Genomic DNA, 17,058 nt, shown 5'->3' with positions numbered 1-17,058 from the left:
AAAATACAGAAATACAGTTGGGCTCCTTTAGCTTGGATGAAGACGTTCACAATTTTGATGATGAACCCCATTTGTTCTACTTTCCCCCCACTGCGCCCGGTGCTGCAAGTGGCTATATAACTGTGAGCGCTTATGATGAGTGCTCGCATTTAGCTTTTTTTTTTTTACACAGGAGGATGCCTTCCAGAAGAAATGTCTACATAGGTGGGAGAGGGTCTACATAACAGGGGAGTTGCTTACATGAGAGAGGGGGACTACTAAGGGAGATGCCTACATGCCTACATGGGGGGGGGCGTAACTAAAATATCTATTAAAAAAAAGTTGTCTGGCAGACTCTACAGACATGATCTTTTTTATTCGTGATGGAGATGAAAGGAAAAGTGAGCGACTTAGAGAAGATGCCCCCTGGGAGTCACTGGATATATTTGCACTGTAGTCTAATATATGGTGTGCAGGATGTCCTGTACATATAACTGAGCTGTTGGTGTCCATCATATCACTGCTGTCGTATGTGATGGCTCCCCCGATCATCACACCAGCAGGGCGCTAATAGATAGATAGATAGATAGATAGATAGAATATCATTGTTTCCTACCTGGAAAGGGGACACTGAAGGGTTTTCTGTAGTCTTTCTTACAGATATAGCCCAGTTTTTGTTCACATTTCTTGCTTTCCCACTGTGTGCTTATTTCAGGATTTATCGCTACACAGTTTACATCAGGGTCTTCTGATGGATTTCCTAAAGAAATTTCAGGTTTTAAAAAAAATTAAAGGAGTATTCTGGTGGGGAAAAACATTACTTATATTATATTATTTGTTTACAACTTTACTTTGAGTGTCAGCAGTAAGGGGTAATGCTGTGTTAGGAAATGCAGGGTTGCTCAAGCACTGGTCACATGTCTATGATCATGCATGTTAGGGAAGCTGTCTGTGTCACAGGTACATTCAGGTACATTCACTGACAGCAAGCAGAGGTAGAGCTATAACTTTTCATAATACAGAAACCTAGGCTCAGGGACACATGTAAGTCTATGGAAGCAGCACTTCCACTTTAACTAGCCGTAAACAGATGCATGGAGATGATGCTGATGACTTTCCAGGAGGCCAGGTTACCAAGTCAATAGACAGCTAACCGAGCCCTCAGAGATGAGATTCCATGTCCTGTGTCTACAAAGAGGGAGCAGCGTTGTCAGAGAGGACACAGAGAAGATGATTTTTGACATCCAGAGCAGGTAATGAGAAAATAACAGGGAAAGGCTATGTTCACACAACGTCAAAAATAGAGAAAAGGCGGCTGATTTTCAAATGTAAAAAAGTATATTAAATAACGGACATTTTTGCCACGGACGTCAAAATAATGAACATGATCATTATTTTCGGCCGTCTTTTGCAAACAGCGGATGTTTTTGATTAGTTATTCACGTACAGTTTTTCTTTTTCCACCGTTCTTTCTCCGTTTTTCAATTAAGCCGCATCCAAAGGGGAATTAGTAACCCAAACTAAAGTTATATGCAAACACCAGTCATTGCACTAAGGGGAGGCCAGACAGCTAAATAACATCCGTTATTTCAACTCAAAATAACAAGCGTCATTTTAATTGGAGCTGAAAAAAAGTTGTGTGAACATAGCCAAAGGGTGCAAGGTTATACGTGTATAATAGACATAGGGTGGTATTGGGATGGGGAATCAGAAATTAGAATATTGCTTTTGTTAACCGGATAACCACTTTAATGTAAAAATGTTCATTAAAAAAAGATTCACCCGAATACCACTTTAATATTCCTTAGAAATTATTTTATAAAATAAGATTGACAGTTTAACATTTTGCTATACATTAATATATAAAACATTATATATTTATTTATATATTATATTGGGGCAAATTTACTAACATGTTTTCAGCAGCAAATATTAGGTTTTTGTCAATTTTCTGTCGAGTTTCATTTTGTTCCAATATATTTCCAAAATTTTTTCAAAAAACCGGGTAAACCCATCATGTTTGTTCAAAAACTTGCCAAGTGGGCGTGTCCTGAGTGTGTAATGGGTGTGTCTTTTAAAACTTGCCACAATAGACAGATTTATTAGGCAAACCATCATTTTTTGACAGGTTTTTCAATTCTAAAAACAGATCACTTCTAGGGTGGTGGGATGGTCAGGTTTTAGTTTTGTCCTGTGAAAAACCTTCCAGATTTACATGGGGCAAATTTATTAATGTGTCGTGAAAAAAAACAGACACATAATGGCTTAAAATTGATACATTGTTGGTAAATGAGGCCCATTGTGTGTATGTGGATGTTCTCTATATACTGTATGGGTGTGCAGGAATGGTCATCCAGGAATCACCATCCAAAGATCCACCTGAATATTCACCTGGAAGCCAGTTCAGATACCTAAAAGGATCTCCACCATCCCATCTCCAGCCGACATTAAAGTCCAGACTATTGAGCCCAATCCATAAGCGTGTGGTGAGGCCATGAAGTAATCCTACAAGATACAGATAGATTATATATAGTTTACACTATAGGCTGGGTTCACACTACATTTTTGTAATCCATTTTTTTCATCCATTTTTGCAAAAAAAACGGATGGAAAAACAGATTCCATTGACTTTCATAATAAAAAAAAAAAAGGATCAAAACATATCTGTTTTTTAACGTACACAAAAATGTACTTGACCTTATTTTTGTGTACTTTAAAAAAAATGGAAAAATGCATCCGTTTTCATCCGTTTTTTGCAAAAATGGATTTAAAAAAAGACATTGCAAAAACATAGTGTGAACCCAGCCTTATACAGTATGTCATTTGGTTTACATAAAGGACTTGGAGTTGTCATGTATGTTAATGTTGTATGTCTTTAAATGAAACAGAAAAAAAAAATTCAGGCTATGTTTATACTATGTATGAGACCGGCCGTTTTGTGACCCGGACGTCTCAGAAAAGATCATCCCGGCCAGTACTGCAGTACCGGCTGGATGATCTTTAAGGCCACAGAGTTCTGATGCGGGTGCATCCGTGTACGTTCGCATCAGAACTCTCCACAACATACTATGGAGCGTGCAGCCGGAGCCACTCGCTCCATACTGTGCACTAACAGGGTTTTCTGCGGCCGCAATTCAATGAATAGTGGCCACAGAAAACTGACATGTCAATTTTCTACGGCGCCGCGAGGGATCCCGGCCGGAGTATATACTAGGTGTGTACACTCCAGCTGGGATTTCCTCAGAAGGCAGCACAATGTTGTAACAATGTCCGTGATTCCTACGGTACTTACATTGTATGAACATAGCCTCAATCTGGAAATTGTTGTGGCCCTGATGTAGGTCAGAAAGGTGCATTCATAAGCACAAAATATCTGATAATTTCAAGAGAATTTGTCATGAAAAAGATGTAAAAACATTGTCGCAAAAATATAGGTACATACAGTAGGATAATTAAAGGGGTATCCCCCATCTGACAAAGAACACTGAACTCAGCTGTATCTTCAGCTTCCTTTGAAGTGCCCGGTGTACATTCCACAGCATGGCAAGCGACCGGGTAAGTCCAGTCCATGTCCTTATCTTTATCACCTCTGCACCCCTGTTTGACTGACACTAGATGAAAAGGACAAGGGCTGGACTTACGGGGGAACACCTCCTGGGCACTTGAGCCTCATTTGCATATATCTCAGTGGTGAAAAGGACTATGGAGATCTGATTCTGCTTTACATTGCTCCTTACCTGAGATGTAAGCTTGTTCATGTAGCTCGGTAATACTCAGCAGTCCTGCATCTTGTTGCTGGCAGCTTATTCTTGCTTGGTACCATGTGAGGGCTGAGTCAGAATTAATCTGATAGTAGACACCATTAACAGAGTCTGTTGCCCAGAAGCTTTCAGATATGTCTGTGAAGAAAAGTTCTCTCTCTACTTGTGATTCTTAACATTTCTGCTAATCATTGCATTTACTAAAAATGACTCCTTAACCCAGTTCTAAAGTCTTTTAATGTTAGTTGTCGCCTTTCCCTAAAATCTGCCATTCACTGCCTGTCGTTAGTAGAAATCTGTCTTTAGTAACAGCTAGATTACGTCAAATGAGGGATTGCTTAGCATATGCTGTGTATAGTACAGAGGGAGAGAGAGACTGTGTACCTACAAGCTGTGTCTATACTTCAGAGAATCTTCAATGTCCATGCAAGGTAAATCAAGGATTCCCCTTTATATCAGCAGCAACAGATTCAGTGCATTGTTTAACCCCTTACTTGCCTTTCTGCTGCTGTATGTACACTATGCTGCTTTAGGTATCTAAACCTTTCCCTCCTTTAAACACTGTATATTTTTAATACTATTGTGACTATTTGGAACAGTTGGTCAGTTCTATTACATTACTCCTAAACTAAAATTTCACATTGTAATGCAATCAGAAGGGGACATGACCATGGAGGGTATAGTGTTGCAGGATGGTGTCACAGGTAATTCCATCATTGTAAATCACTCTAACACTTACATGTAGATGGACAATATCCATACAGCTTGTCTGCATCATAATCCAATGTAGTAGAGCACCAGTTGGATTCACGTTGTCCATCGTATCGTCTAGCAGTTGTACAGTCTACGTAACTTTTGTTTTCAAACTTAAAGGGGAACTTGCATGGCTGGCCATTACTGTTTCCTTTTAAAGTGTATATTTCTGTAAAAAAAAAAAACGTATAATATATATAACAGGTGATTTGGGACATAGATTTAACCCTTTTCACTAGAAGGAGTCCCTGCTCTAGGTGATGAGGCACACTGTCTGCCTTGCCACTCAATTAAGTGCAGGCACCTTGAGGTGGGTTACACTTACTACAGTTGCTGGATCCATTAAAGGAGTCCGGCAAAGAATGCAGACAAATGCTGCAGTGATTGGCTGAGCGGCCTGTCAGCTGAGACAGGCCATTCTGAAGCTGGAGTGCACAGACCCGGGGAGAAGCACAGAGGAAGAGGAGCCCTGCAGCCTGGATAGGTAATGTATGCAGTTTAAACAAGGGCTGCAAGTACATCGGTAACGATGTCCCTTCAGCCCTTGTTAAATGATTATCGGGCCGTGTAATAGGCCCAGTAAACGAGTGCGGATCTAGCAGATCGGCGCTCGTTTACAATTATTATCGGGCCCCCATTGGCCCGTCTAATAGTACCCTCAGTCTGTGAAACTTTGGCCAGGAGCCCTGTTAGGGGCACTGCCCCGCCCCACAGCGTCAGCCGGCCAGCTCCATTGATTATCAATAGAATGGGCAGTCTGCATGACACTGTGGGGCAGTGTTCCTAACAGTGCTCCCGGCTGAAGATTACCCCAACTAACAGCGCAGGACCGGCGTGAAGGTAAGACACATACCTTCCTCCTCAGCCTCCCAGGTGCTATAGGGGGCTACCAGCAGGTTAGATTTGTCTAACCTGCTCATAGTTCCCCTTTAAGTGTCTTAAAGGGTTAAACCACAGAAACAACACCCTCCTTACCTTCATAAGGATTAGCACATAAATTCTCATCAGTAGAATAGATTTTCCATTGGCTCCAGGCTCCTGTATCTGAGAAGAGGACAACTTTCTTACTATCCGTGTAGGACATGTACAGATCAGCTTTCTGGACTCCAAAGGACGTCTCATTTTTACATTCCCATTTCTGGAGGTCACTGTTGGCGTCACATGTGCTCAGCGTCACTGCCGACAATGCTTGTAAAGACGATACGGACAGGCATTGTGACGTCCCCACATTTACAAGCTGATCTGTAGAAATCCATTGAAATTTCTGCATTGTATGCTCCTTATCACAGTCCGCCATAATGATCGCAGAATCCTCTGCTCGTAGACATCGCTTACTGGATTCACTCCGGATTAAAAAAGTTTTGGCACCTGAAAAAACAAAATATTTTTGTTAAAACCATTTGCTTCACAATGTTGCTGAGACTGGGTTAGTTGCTGCAATCACATATAGGGGGAGATTTATCAAACATGGCGTAAAGTGAAACTGTCTCAGTTGCCCCTAGCAACCAATCAGATTCCACCTTTCATTCCTCACAGATTTTTTGGAAAATGTAAGGTGGAATCTGATTGGTTGCTAGGGGCAACTGAGACAGTTCTACTTTACACCATGTTTGATAAATCTCCCCCATAGAGTCTGGATCAGAGGAGATAGTTCCCAGGTCTTTTAGTCAAATATATTTACCATGAAATACAAAAAAATCGAAACAAAAAAAAGAGGATTTTTTACTCACCGTAAAATCTCTTTCTCGTAGTCTTCATTGGGGGACACAGATACCATGGGTATAGGCTGCTGCCACTAGGAGGCGCTGACACTAAGAGAAACAAAGGAAGTGACTCCTCCTGAGCAGGATATACCCGCCCACAGGCACTGAGCTAAACCAGTTTGTACAAGAGCAGTAGGAGAAGTCAAGAACAGGTAAAGTAGGAATAACACCAAAAACGGAGAAAACTACCATACCGAGGAAAAACCCCAAAAGAAAATGGGTGGGTGCTGTGTCCCCCAATGAAGACTACGAGAAAGAGATTTTACGGTGAGTAAAAAATCCTCTTTTCTCGTGCGTCTTATTGGGGGACACAGATACCATGGGACGTCCAAAAGCAGTCCATGGGGTGGGAAAGATAACCGCTAGACAAGAGCGCTTGGTGAGAAGGCACAGAATAGCACCAACACAACCATCAACTAGGAATAGAGCAAGGGATGATGCTGAATACATCAGAGAAAACCCCTACAGGTCCGCAGCAAAGGAAAAAATGTCTAGTCCCTGGAGCAACGTGCTGCACGGCAGACAGAGTGGGTTGTGTCCGTCCTGGAAGCCAGCAACATGATGTAACATCGAGTCCAACAGAACTAGTAGGCTAGATGTGGGGAAAAAAAGCAGACGCCCAGCCAAGTGGGTGACCACAGGCGGCAGGGACTTACTCTGAGGTAGAACAGAATAAAAGGCAAATACAACCATAACGGGAGAGACTGGAAAATGTTTCATGGCACATAGAGGTCTAAGGCGTCAAATAAAGGAGAGAGAGGACTGAGCGTCTCTCATAGAAGGTGCCACATGAGATGCAGGAGAAGCTGCGTCCTTGACTATGGAGCTGGGAAGAATGGCCAGGCTGAAAGCTCCATGGGCCTAGGAGTACAGTCTTCACTGAGAAGACAAAACTTGAGCACAAGAGAAGCCATGGCCTATGACATGAGTTATCCCATCTGAGAAACACATGTTAATAAGAAGAATCAAGCTGTCCAAGCATAATGCAGTCCAGGGAAGGAAGGAAAAACAAGATCAGAATCTTGAGTAAGTTGTCCTGGAAGGAGTACAGTAGTACCTGGTACCCCGCAGTGCCCGGCAGAAAAGAGGAGCAGAGGAAAGCCGGTAAGCCGGGGAAAAAACAACTCCATGGGCTGTTAGAGCCTTAGAAGGGAGGTTGATCATATAAAACACTCCGCTCCAAGGAAGCCTAGAGGTACTCGAGAGCCTGGAGTCCCAGAAGAAAACTGTCAAGGGAGGTCAAGGTAAGGCTGATGGGCATGGGAGTTGTCACAGGACAATGGGCACAACAGGTAATACATAGACTAGAGTCCATATGTAAACTAGATCCAGAAACCAACGCCTCAAAGGGTGAGCAGAGACGTTGCTTGGTAAGAGCAGAACAGCAAATGTAAGTCCTGCCAGAATGGGCCAGTGAACAACCCTGTTTCCAAGGAGAGGAAACCCTTAAGGGATTAAGTTCTCAAGGAATCCACATGGGAGACAACATAAGGGAGGGGGATGGCCAGTCAACAACAAGACCAAGGACAAGGAATTCAAACAGGAGTGCTCATAGAGGCCAGTGAGGGTCAGAAACCCACACCTGCCTGTCGGAAGAAGCTATTACTTAATAGCAGTCCTCAGGAGGATACTTATACTAAATATTCCATCCTCCTGGAGGAGGGAAGGGCTGCTTGAAGATTTTCTGACTGAGTGGTAAAAAACCAAACCCAGGATGGGGGGGGTCATGCACAACAGTGCATTAAGCCAGGGAGAAGGAGTAATGGTGTAAGCGGGAGCACTGCAAAACCCTGAACTGAGAGTAATGCTTCATAGTCCATATGGCCAAGCAAGGACACCTGGAGAAGCTAGACCACGAAGAGACCATACACCTATGCTTAGGACGGTAGAGAAACAGTGCAGGCAGTAAACATGAAATCCTCACCCTGTGAGACTGCAGCTGCCTAAGAGAGAAGACTAAATACTTGCCATGTTGGCCATAGGCAGATGCAGAAGGAGAAGTCCTAAAGTAGCACTGTGATAGACATGTAGGCAATTGATGTCCTACATACACCAGGGGTAGAAGAAACCCTTTACTGTTTTACCTGAGGAGCAGAGAGGCCTCACTTCATCCAGATCAAAGAGGGGACGGCCTAAGCAATTCAAGCCATACTACTGGGGAACAGCCAGCGAGACAAATGCCAGAACATGGTAGTTATGCCCAGACAAAGGACAGAAGAACTACCCTGACAGTACCAGGATGAAATAGTGACCGGATCTGTATGCTGCCGGCCACTCAGAGGACCAGAGTATGAGAGTCCAACAGTCCAGGGGCAGGTAAAGCGAGGGGTTCCGTACCTCGTGTAGTGGGACACGTAGCAGGATGCTTGGGCTTTAGAAAGGATACAGCCCAAGAGGAATACAACAAGGTTACGCTGCCTGAGAGCAGGTAATGAGACTTGTTAGTGGAAACATATAGAAGACAACATGGTGTAGTAACAAGTTACCCCATGATGATCCCCTGAAGTGACAGGCACAGATCATGGAAGTCCTACGAGGATGAAAGGTAATATACAGGGTAACACGAGCAGAGTAGCTGCAAGCAGTAAGTAACAGAGGACCAGCATTCAAGAGATACAAATACCTGGACTGGAAACAGGTAACGTGCCTGGTCAGACCTGTAAACAGAAGCCTACAGTGTGTTCCCTGGGAGCAGGGAAGAGATCAGGACTGTGTCCCTATGTAAATGAGGACTGGATACGAGAACTGCCCAGCATCACAATAACCTTGTACCACCACCTGGGAGGGGGTAACATGTCCAGTTCTATGTCTGTGACATCATGTAGTAAAGGAATCTATGTCATGAAGATGAGAGGCAGGTCTGAAGCACCGCCCGCTAATGGGTGATGTGAGTGACAGGACTGGAAGCTCTGAGTAACACCGGAACAACGACTGGCAATGGGTGATGAGTCTGGTCCCATAACCTGTCTAACAAACCATGTAGCAGACGGTTCTGTTGTGAGAGCACAGGAACACAGCATAGTAATAGGTAATGTGTCTGGTTCCATGTCCTGCTTGCGACATCATTTAGCAAAGGATTCTGCCTCAAGAACACAGTAGTCCCCTTAGGAACGGTAATGTGTCTGGTCTCATGTCCTGCTTGTGAAACCATGTAGCAGAGGGTTCTGCTCAGAGATAGTTTGTCAACGAGTAACGTGTCTGGTTCCGTGTACTTACCATGATACTGTGAAGCAGAGGGTTCTGCTCAGAGCACAGATACACTGTCTGGAAACAGGTAACGTGTCTGGTTCTGTGTACTTACCATGACACTGTGTAGCAGAGGGTTCTGCTCAGAGCACAGATACACTGTCTGGAAACAGGTAACGTGTCTGGTTCTGTGTACTTACCATGACACTGTGTAGCAGAGGGTTCTGCTCAGAGCACAGATACACTGTCTGGAAACAGGTAACGTGTCTGGTTCTGTGTACTTACCATGACACTGTGTAGCAGAGGGTTCTGCTCAGAGCACAGATACACTGTCTGGAAACAGGTAACGTGTCTGGTTCCGTGTACTTACCGTGACACTGTGTAGCAGAGGGTTCTGCTCAGAACACAGATACACTGTTTGGAAACAGGTAACATGTCTGGTTCCGTGTCCTGCTCGTGACACCGTGTAGCAGAGGGTTCTGCTCAGAGCACAGATACACCGCCTGGATAGCGGGTAACGTGTCTGATTCCATGTACTTCTCGTGACACCATGTAGCAGAGGGTTCTCAGAGCACAGATACGCCACCTGATAGCGGGTAATGTGTCTGGTTCCATGAACATCTCGTGACACCATGTAGCAGAGGGTTCTCAGAGTACAGATACACCGCCTGGATAGCGGGTAACGTGTCTGGTTCCATGTACTTCTCGTGACACCATGTAGCAGAGGGTTCTGCTCAGAGCACAGATACACCGCCTGGATAGCGGGTAACGTGTCTGGTTCCATGTACTTCTCGTGACACCATGTAGCAGAAGGATCTCACTGAGGGCACAGAAACACTGTATGGTGATGGGGAATATGTCTGTGCGTATGTGGTTGGAGGGGAACCAGAGTGTCTGTATATAAGTATTAATGTAATCTTATATATATAAAATCTGACACAGAGGTGTCAACCAGCACCAAAAATGCTGGATCTGCAGACCAAGGGTTGCTGGAACATTATATGGAACATTGGCCATAATAAAACATGATGCAAGCCATTCTCATATATGTAATAGTGTAATAACACACTTCCACCAGTAGGTGGCAGGAGAGGTGCATCAAGTGTCCCAAGCTGCTGGAATAGAAGGGCAGTGTGTGTGGTAGCTCCATCAGGAGACCGCACACACACACACACACACACACATACACATGGCAGGGGGAGGGGGAAGCAGCATCCCTCAGTGCAGGCTCTGGTGAGAGCCAAAAGGGGGGATGCCACGGTCCGCGCTGCACCCGAAAAGGGGCGGGGCCTACCGGGAGGGGGCGGAGCATCTTACTGTGACGGCTCCACCGAGAGCCACAGGTAAGATTAAGGTGGGATGCTGCGGCCCACCCGACTCCCGAAGGGGGCGGGGCCTGCCGGGAGGGGGCGGAGCATTCCAGTGCAGGCTCCACAGTTAAGAAAAAAGGCGCAATTCTCCGGGCCGCGCGGCACCCGGAAGGGGCGGGGCTTACCTGAGAAGGCGGGGCATCCCCAGAGCAGGCTCCAGTGAGAGCCAAACATAATGAGAAGTAATGAAGAGGGCCGCGCAGCGCCCGAAAAGGGGCGGGGCATATCAGGAGGGGGCGGAGGTAGCCCTGTGTGTACTCTGGAGAGCCACAATATAGGGAAAAAAGGGCAGGATGCCGCGGCACCCGGTAAGGGGCGGGGCTTAGGGAAAAGGGGCGGAGCATCCTTTAGTATGGTCTCTAGAGCCACATGAAAAGGAAAAGTGCGGGAAGCTGCGGCCTGCGCAGCACCCAGTCAGGGGAGGAACATCCCTCACAGTGGCACCCAGAAAGAGAGACACTAATAAAAATAAAATGGTGGAGAGGGCTGGCCTGCTACTGAGGGGAGAGGAGTATCTGCCTGGGGAGGGCTGCAAGTGACTGGAGAGGGAGAGCTGCCTATGTGGAGTAAAATGGCGGCCTGGGAGGGAGGGCAGGGGGAATATACTCACCTATATAGGAGCACATACTCACCATTGTCGTCTTCAGCCGGTGGGTGCCTCACCTTAACGCGCCAAGCTTTGGGGGGCGAGGCGGGAAGGGGCTGTGCGGATACAGAGTCCGCAGAAAGGCGACCAGATAGTCAGACTGATCTGGGGCCCTGGTGTCACGTTGCCGGCCGGTGGCGACCGAGGGGTCACAGCCCATTTACATTTATGGTCTGTTCCCTGGTCGCATAGTGGGGGGATCAGGGTGAGTTTTAGATAACCCACCGTGCCCAAGAATCCATAGGACCTAGAAGGAAAAAGAAAAACCAACTAACTAAACATAAAGGAAGAAACTGGTCTGGAGAACCCAGACCTGTGTCTGCCTCCTACTGACACTAAGCTAAACTGGTTTAGCTCAGTGCCTGTGGGCGGGTATATCCTGCTCAGGAGGAGTCACTTCCTTTGTTTCTCTTAGTGTCAGCGCCTCCTAGTGGCAGCAGCCTATACCCATGGTATCTGTGTCCCCCAATAAGACGCACGAGAAAGCTAAGACATCCATTCTCAATTATTACTACAAAATGGGGAAAATTTATTGTTCAGTCTAATAATTGTGATCACGGAACGGCCGGTCTCTGAAAAGATCATCCTACTGCAGTACCGGCCGGATGATCTTTGCAGCTGCAGAGTTCTGATGCGGGCGCATCCGTGCGCGCCCACATCAGAACTGCCGACTGCACGCTATGGAGCGTACGCCCGGAGCCACTCGCTCCATAGTGTGCACATGCCATTGCTGCCTATATATATGCTCTGGACGGGATCCCTAGCTGCATGTCAGTTGTTTGCGGCGCAGCTAGGGATCCCGTCCGGAGCATATATAGGCAGCAATGGCACGTATATTTTCGTAATAATTACAATGGCCATGGTTTTCCGAAAATATACGTTGTGTGAACATAACCTACAGATGCATTTCGGATACATTAGGGTTTTTTTTTTTTGTTTTTTTTGCAGATTGCAGATAATTGCAGACATTATATACAGTCCTTAAAGGGAATGTCCAGCAAAAAATGTTTTTCTTTCAAATCAACTGGTGTCAGAAAGTTAAATAGATTTGTAATTTACTTCTATAAAAAAAAATCTCAAATCTTCCAGTACTTACCAGCTACTATATGTCCTGCAGGAAGTGTTGTTTTATTTACATTCAGACACAGTGCTCTCTGCTGACATCTCTGTCCCAGACAGAAACTGTCCAGAGCAGTAGCAAATTTCCATAGAAAACCTTTCCTGCTCTGGACAGTACCTGGACAGAGATGTCAGCAGAGAGCACTGTATCTGAATGTAAATAAAACAACACTTCCTGCAATCCTGCAGGACATACAGCGGCTTATAAGTATGGGAAGACTTGAGATTTTTTAATCGAAAGAAATTACAAATCTATATAACTTTCTGACACCAGCTGATTTGAAAGAAAAAAAATTTCCGCTGGACCACCTTTTTAAAAACGACTAAATGTGTCAATGTAGCCTTGGGCTATGTCCTCACAACGGCTTTGTTTGTCCAATTGAATCCAAAAAACGTCTGTTATATCATATATCATTTGTATAATAATGGCTAATCATTATATATCTTTCTTTGTCAGAGTCCAACTGCTGTGACCCCCTGTGTCCTCTAGATCAAAATAGCGCTACATGAAATAACCCCTCAAACACCAATCAGACCAGTGAGATGTCATCCTTTGCCACTAATGTACGTGATGAGACAACCTCGTAGATATGCCGCTTATATGTTCAAACATAGCAATAAAGACCACTATAAGAAGTATAAGAGTATTACTCACCCAGTAGACTGGATGGCCACATTAGACATAGAAGTACCAGTAATGTGACGGTAGTCATTGCATATCGCTGTATCCTTTCCCGTTCTTAAAAAAAATATAACTGCACTAAGTATGTCCTGTCATAGTATAGTATAATCTAAAAAGTGGTCTCTATATAACAAAGCCAACATTGTGTCACATGGGACAATAAAGCCAATGGGACCTCCCAGTCCTATCTGCATTCATAAGCAAAATTCTAGTCTAGTATAGATAATTATTCTACTTCCTCAGAAAGCCACAGCTCTGCCCATATGACACATAGCTGGGGGTCAGTTCATTGCATCATTTTTATGGTTACTTAGAATTTCATGTTTTTTTTGTTTTGTTTTTTTACACAATTTTTTTTTAGATTAGCTTATGGGGGGATAAAATGAATGATTTTACATGTTATTTATGAGCTGCAAATTATATCTACTCTATGTAATGTATAGTTACACGCCTCTGCCTTGTAAGGTGCAAGTGGTTACCGAATAGAGATGAGCGTACCGGGTTCGGGTTCGAGTCCATCTGAACCCAAACGTTCGGTATTTGATTAGCTGGGGCTGCTGAACTTTGATAAAGCTCTAAGGTTGTCTGGAAAACATGGATACAGCCAATGACTATATCCATGATTTCCACATAGCCTTAGGGCTTTATCCAACTTCAGCAGCCACTGCTAATCAAATGCCGAAAGTTCGGGTTCGGATGGATTTGAGCATGCTCAATGTTCGCTGATCTCTATTAACGAAGAAATAGACCAGTGTTCCCCAACTCCAGTCCTCAAGGACCACCAAGATATCATGGTTTGAGGATTTCCTTAATATATTACAGGTGATATACCTGATGCACTGACTTTGTATGGCATATCCTCAATTCTGACCTGCTGGTGGTTCTTAAAGTGTCATTGTCATTGTAACTTTCAAAATCTAAATGAACAGTAGATGTGATATAAAGCAAGTTTACAATTTACATTCATTATATATTTTTAAGTTATCATGGAAAATATGGCACTTCCAGTTTTCTGACCCTTTTTTTCTCAAAAGACAGGAAACAGCCAGAAAACAGGAAGTCCAGTGTATCCCAGGCCATCTGAGCGCTCACAGAGAGAAGGCAGTCATGTGATTGATGGACACGTTGAGCAGTGACTCTCTGTACTCGCCGCTATTCCTGCTTTTTTCATTGCCCCTGTTAGCCAGAATCCTACTCCACACTGACGAGGGGCAACTACCCCGAAACGATCGTCTGTGGATGGATGCCTGCCTTGGTAAACCCTTGTCATGTCGCAATACTCGCCACAGAGTTAGACTTTGACGTATAAGGGGCCACCCTGGTATTTCCCTATTTATGTTCCAATACTCGCAACCGAGTGGGACTTAAGGGGCTATGTATCAGGGTGGTTTGGTGATCTCCCCACTGGGAGGCACCCCCTTGGCAATAGGCTTCCCTCCCCTGGAGGGATATCTGGCTATTCCCGTGTTTTGAGACTCGTAACTGAAACTCCACGGACCCTTCTTTTGCATATTCCTGCTTTTAGTCTGGGGTTTTCAACCAGCACAAGTCAGACAATCTGCCTTCAGAAGACTGGACCTGGATTTCTGGTAAGTTCAGCTTTGTTTCACAGCACGATAACAACAACAAAAAAATAATGAATGTATATTGCAAACTTGCTTTATATCACATCTACTATTGATTTAGATTTTGAAACTTATAATGACAGGGACACTTTAAGGACTGAAGTTGGGTTACCTTGTGCTAAACTGTACAGGAATGATTTGCATATACTTTGTATGTAAACAATATAAATATTCTCCATTTTTTTTATAATTCTTATCAATATTCTTGGACGGTCTATATAATAGTGGATCATTATTTTTCTCTTGAAATCAAATTGTAGCATGGTCTCCCAATCTCATGGCTTTCTCCAGCAATAAAGGCCTTCTCCTCCAGGGTCTTGGCTGCCAGTTGGGCCCTCTATTTTTTCTGAAAAGTGGAACAGTCTGGCAGGTTGTGTGCGATGGGAACAGGGTAAGTTTCTTTTGCAGTTGTAGAAGGATGAACTCATCCCCACAGAACCACTTTGGTCTTTCAGGTGGTCTCTGAAAGGTTGGCTGGCGATGATCTAGGGACTCCAGGAGGGCCAGATCTGGGGATAAATGGCAAGTGGCACTGCCACAAGGAAGTCCAACTTTTATCCTTTGGATGGGTGTTGGCCAGGTTCACAATAAATTCCCAGGTGACAGCCTGTTCTGGTGTAGCAACCCCATTTGTGGTGGTGGAGAAGCCGTCCATTCTTAGTGTTTGGGTGGCAGATGTCATTGGAAGTCTCCGCCTGCCACTATCATGTAGCGGGATGGAAAGGCACAAGTCCTCTAAAGAAATGGATCAGGAGTGCTGCTCATTATATCTCCATCTGCGGGATTAAATCACCCACACACAGCAAGGGTTTCCTAAGAATGTTTCTACCAAAGTGTGACACTCACTTAACCTGTCCAGTCACCAGATTTATCAGCAACTACCATGATAGGCCTCCCACAGTTCAGTTTCCTTTAACCGTTTGTTCTCTGTGAGTATAGTTACAAACTTCATTTGTTACTGATATGAAGCCACCATATACAATACATTTTTTACTACCAAATAACAAAAATTTGCCAAAAAATAGTGAGTTCCCTGCATTTTTTTGTGGGTAATAACATAGTATACAGAGATCTTGTAGCACTAGGATAATCCGTGAATCAAATGGCGTTTATTGTTCAATAGTTAAGCATACAATCGACGTTGATAAAATGCTTGAAAAAGACGTCAAATGAGACATCAAAACCTAAACTATTTCCCGAGAAATATATATATATATATATATATATATATATATATATATTTTTATATATATATATATATCATCCTGAGAAAAGAAAATATTGAAAGAAAAGAAGTATGGTGGTTGGAAATATTCACACTGGATAAAGTATGAAGAGAATGGAGTAATGTATAGTACGATTTTAGGTCCACGGAGTGATAATCTGATTTGGCCAATTATTGCTCCGTGTAATAGGGTGCATTTACACAGAAAGATTTATTTGACAGATCTTAGAAGCCAAAGCCAGGAACAGACTATAAACAGGGATCAGGTCATAAAGGAAAGACTGTGATCTATCTTCTTTTTAAATCCATTCCTGGCTTTGGCTTCCAAAATCTGTCAGAAAAATCTTTCTGTGTAAACGCACCATTAGAGTCTGGTTATCGACAGGAGGAGGAGGACCTGCTGTACTCATAGTCGGAATCATAGTAGTATGCCGTCATTCATGTAGGTGGCTGCTACAACCATAAGATGTACCCCACAAACACTGCAAAAAATAGTGTGAAAAGAGCTATAGTCTGTTGTCTAATATATGTATATTTTTTTTATGTCTTTAAAATTATTATTTTTATATTATTTTTTACATAGGAATCCATTCTAAAAATATAAAAAATTATGTCATTTAAAAAATGTGGTTATTTTCTAATGACCTTTAGCAAAGTTCTTTTTTTTTTCTCATTGAGAAAAGTCTCCTTGACTTTCTTTTTTTTTTTTTAGATTGTGAAATAATGTCTTACAAGGACAATAAACGGAGGCGGTAGAAAGATTTCACTAGTCCGTTACATTAACATCATGAGAAGCAATAAATACACAGTATATTTAGAATAGTAATGCAGCAGATATTGAGACTATTCGGGAATCAGAACACATCAGTATATCACAAGGTATATAGTAACTGGAAGCAACAGCCCACAAAGTGTCATGTGTTGTATGAGTTTCAGTCATGTACATATC

At 43.7% G+C, this 17,058-nt stretch overlaps 1 protein-coding gene across 1 annotated transcript in view; it reads right to left on the bottom strand.

Annotated features, from left to right (window-relative positions):
- LOC138783823 (macrophage mannose receptor 1-like) overlaps positions 1-13,321 on the bottom strand; it is a 60,297-nt gene extending 46,976 nt beyond the window's left edge. The window contains exons 1-6 of the mRNA XM_069959023.1: positions 13,233-13,321; positions 5,469-5,861; positions 4,480-4,662; positions 3,717-3,878; positions 2,371-2,484; positions 596-739 (exon numbers count right to left, since the gene is read on the bottom strand). Of these exons, the coding sequence (XP_069815124.1) occupies positions 596-739; positions 2,371-2,484; positions 3,717-3,878; positions 4,480-4,662; positions 5,469-5,861; positions 13,233-13,290 (1,054 nt within the window). The 5' untranslated portion in view covers positions 13,291-13,321. The remainder of the gene's footprint in view (positions 1-595; positions 740-2,370; positions 2,485-3,716; positions 3,879-4,479; positions 4,663-5,468; positions 5,862-13,232) is intronic.
- Between the last annotated feature and the right edge of the window lie 3,737 nt (positions 13,322-17,058).

Source organism: Dendropsophus ebraccatus, chromosome 2 (genome assembly GCF_027789765.1).
Source record: "Dendropsophus ebraccatus isolate aDenEbr1 chromosome 2, aDenEbr1.pat, whole genome shotgun sequence".
Taxonomy (NCBI): Eukaryota; Metazoa; Chordata; class Amphibia; order Anura; family Hylidae; genus Dendropsophus; species Dendropsophus ebraccatus.
This window is presented reverse-complemented; position numbering and strand designations above follow the sequence as displayed.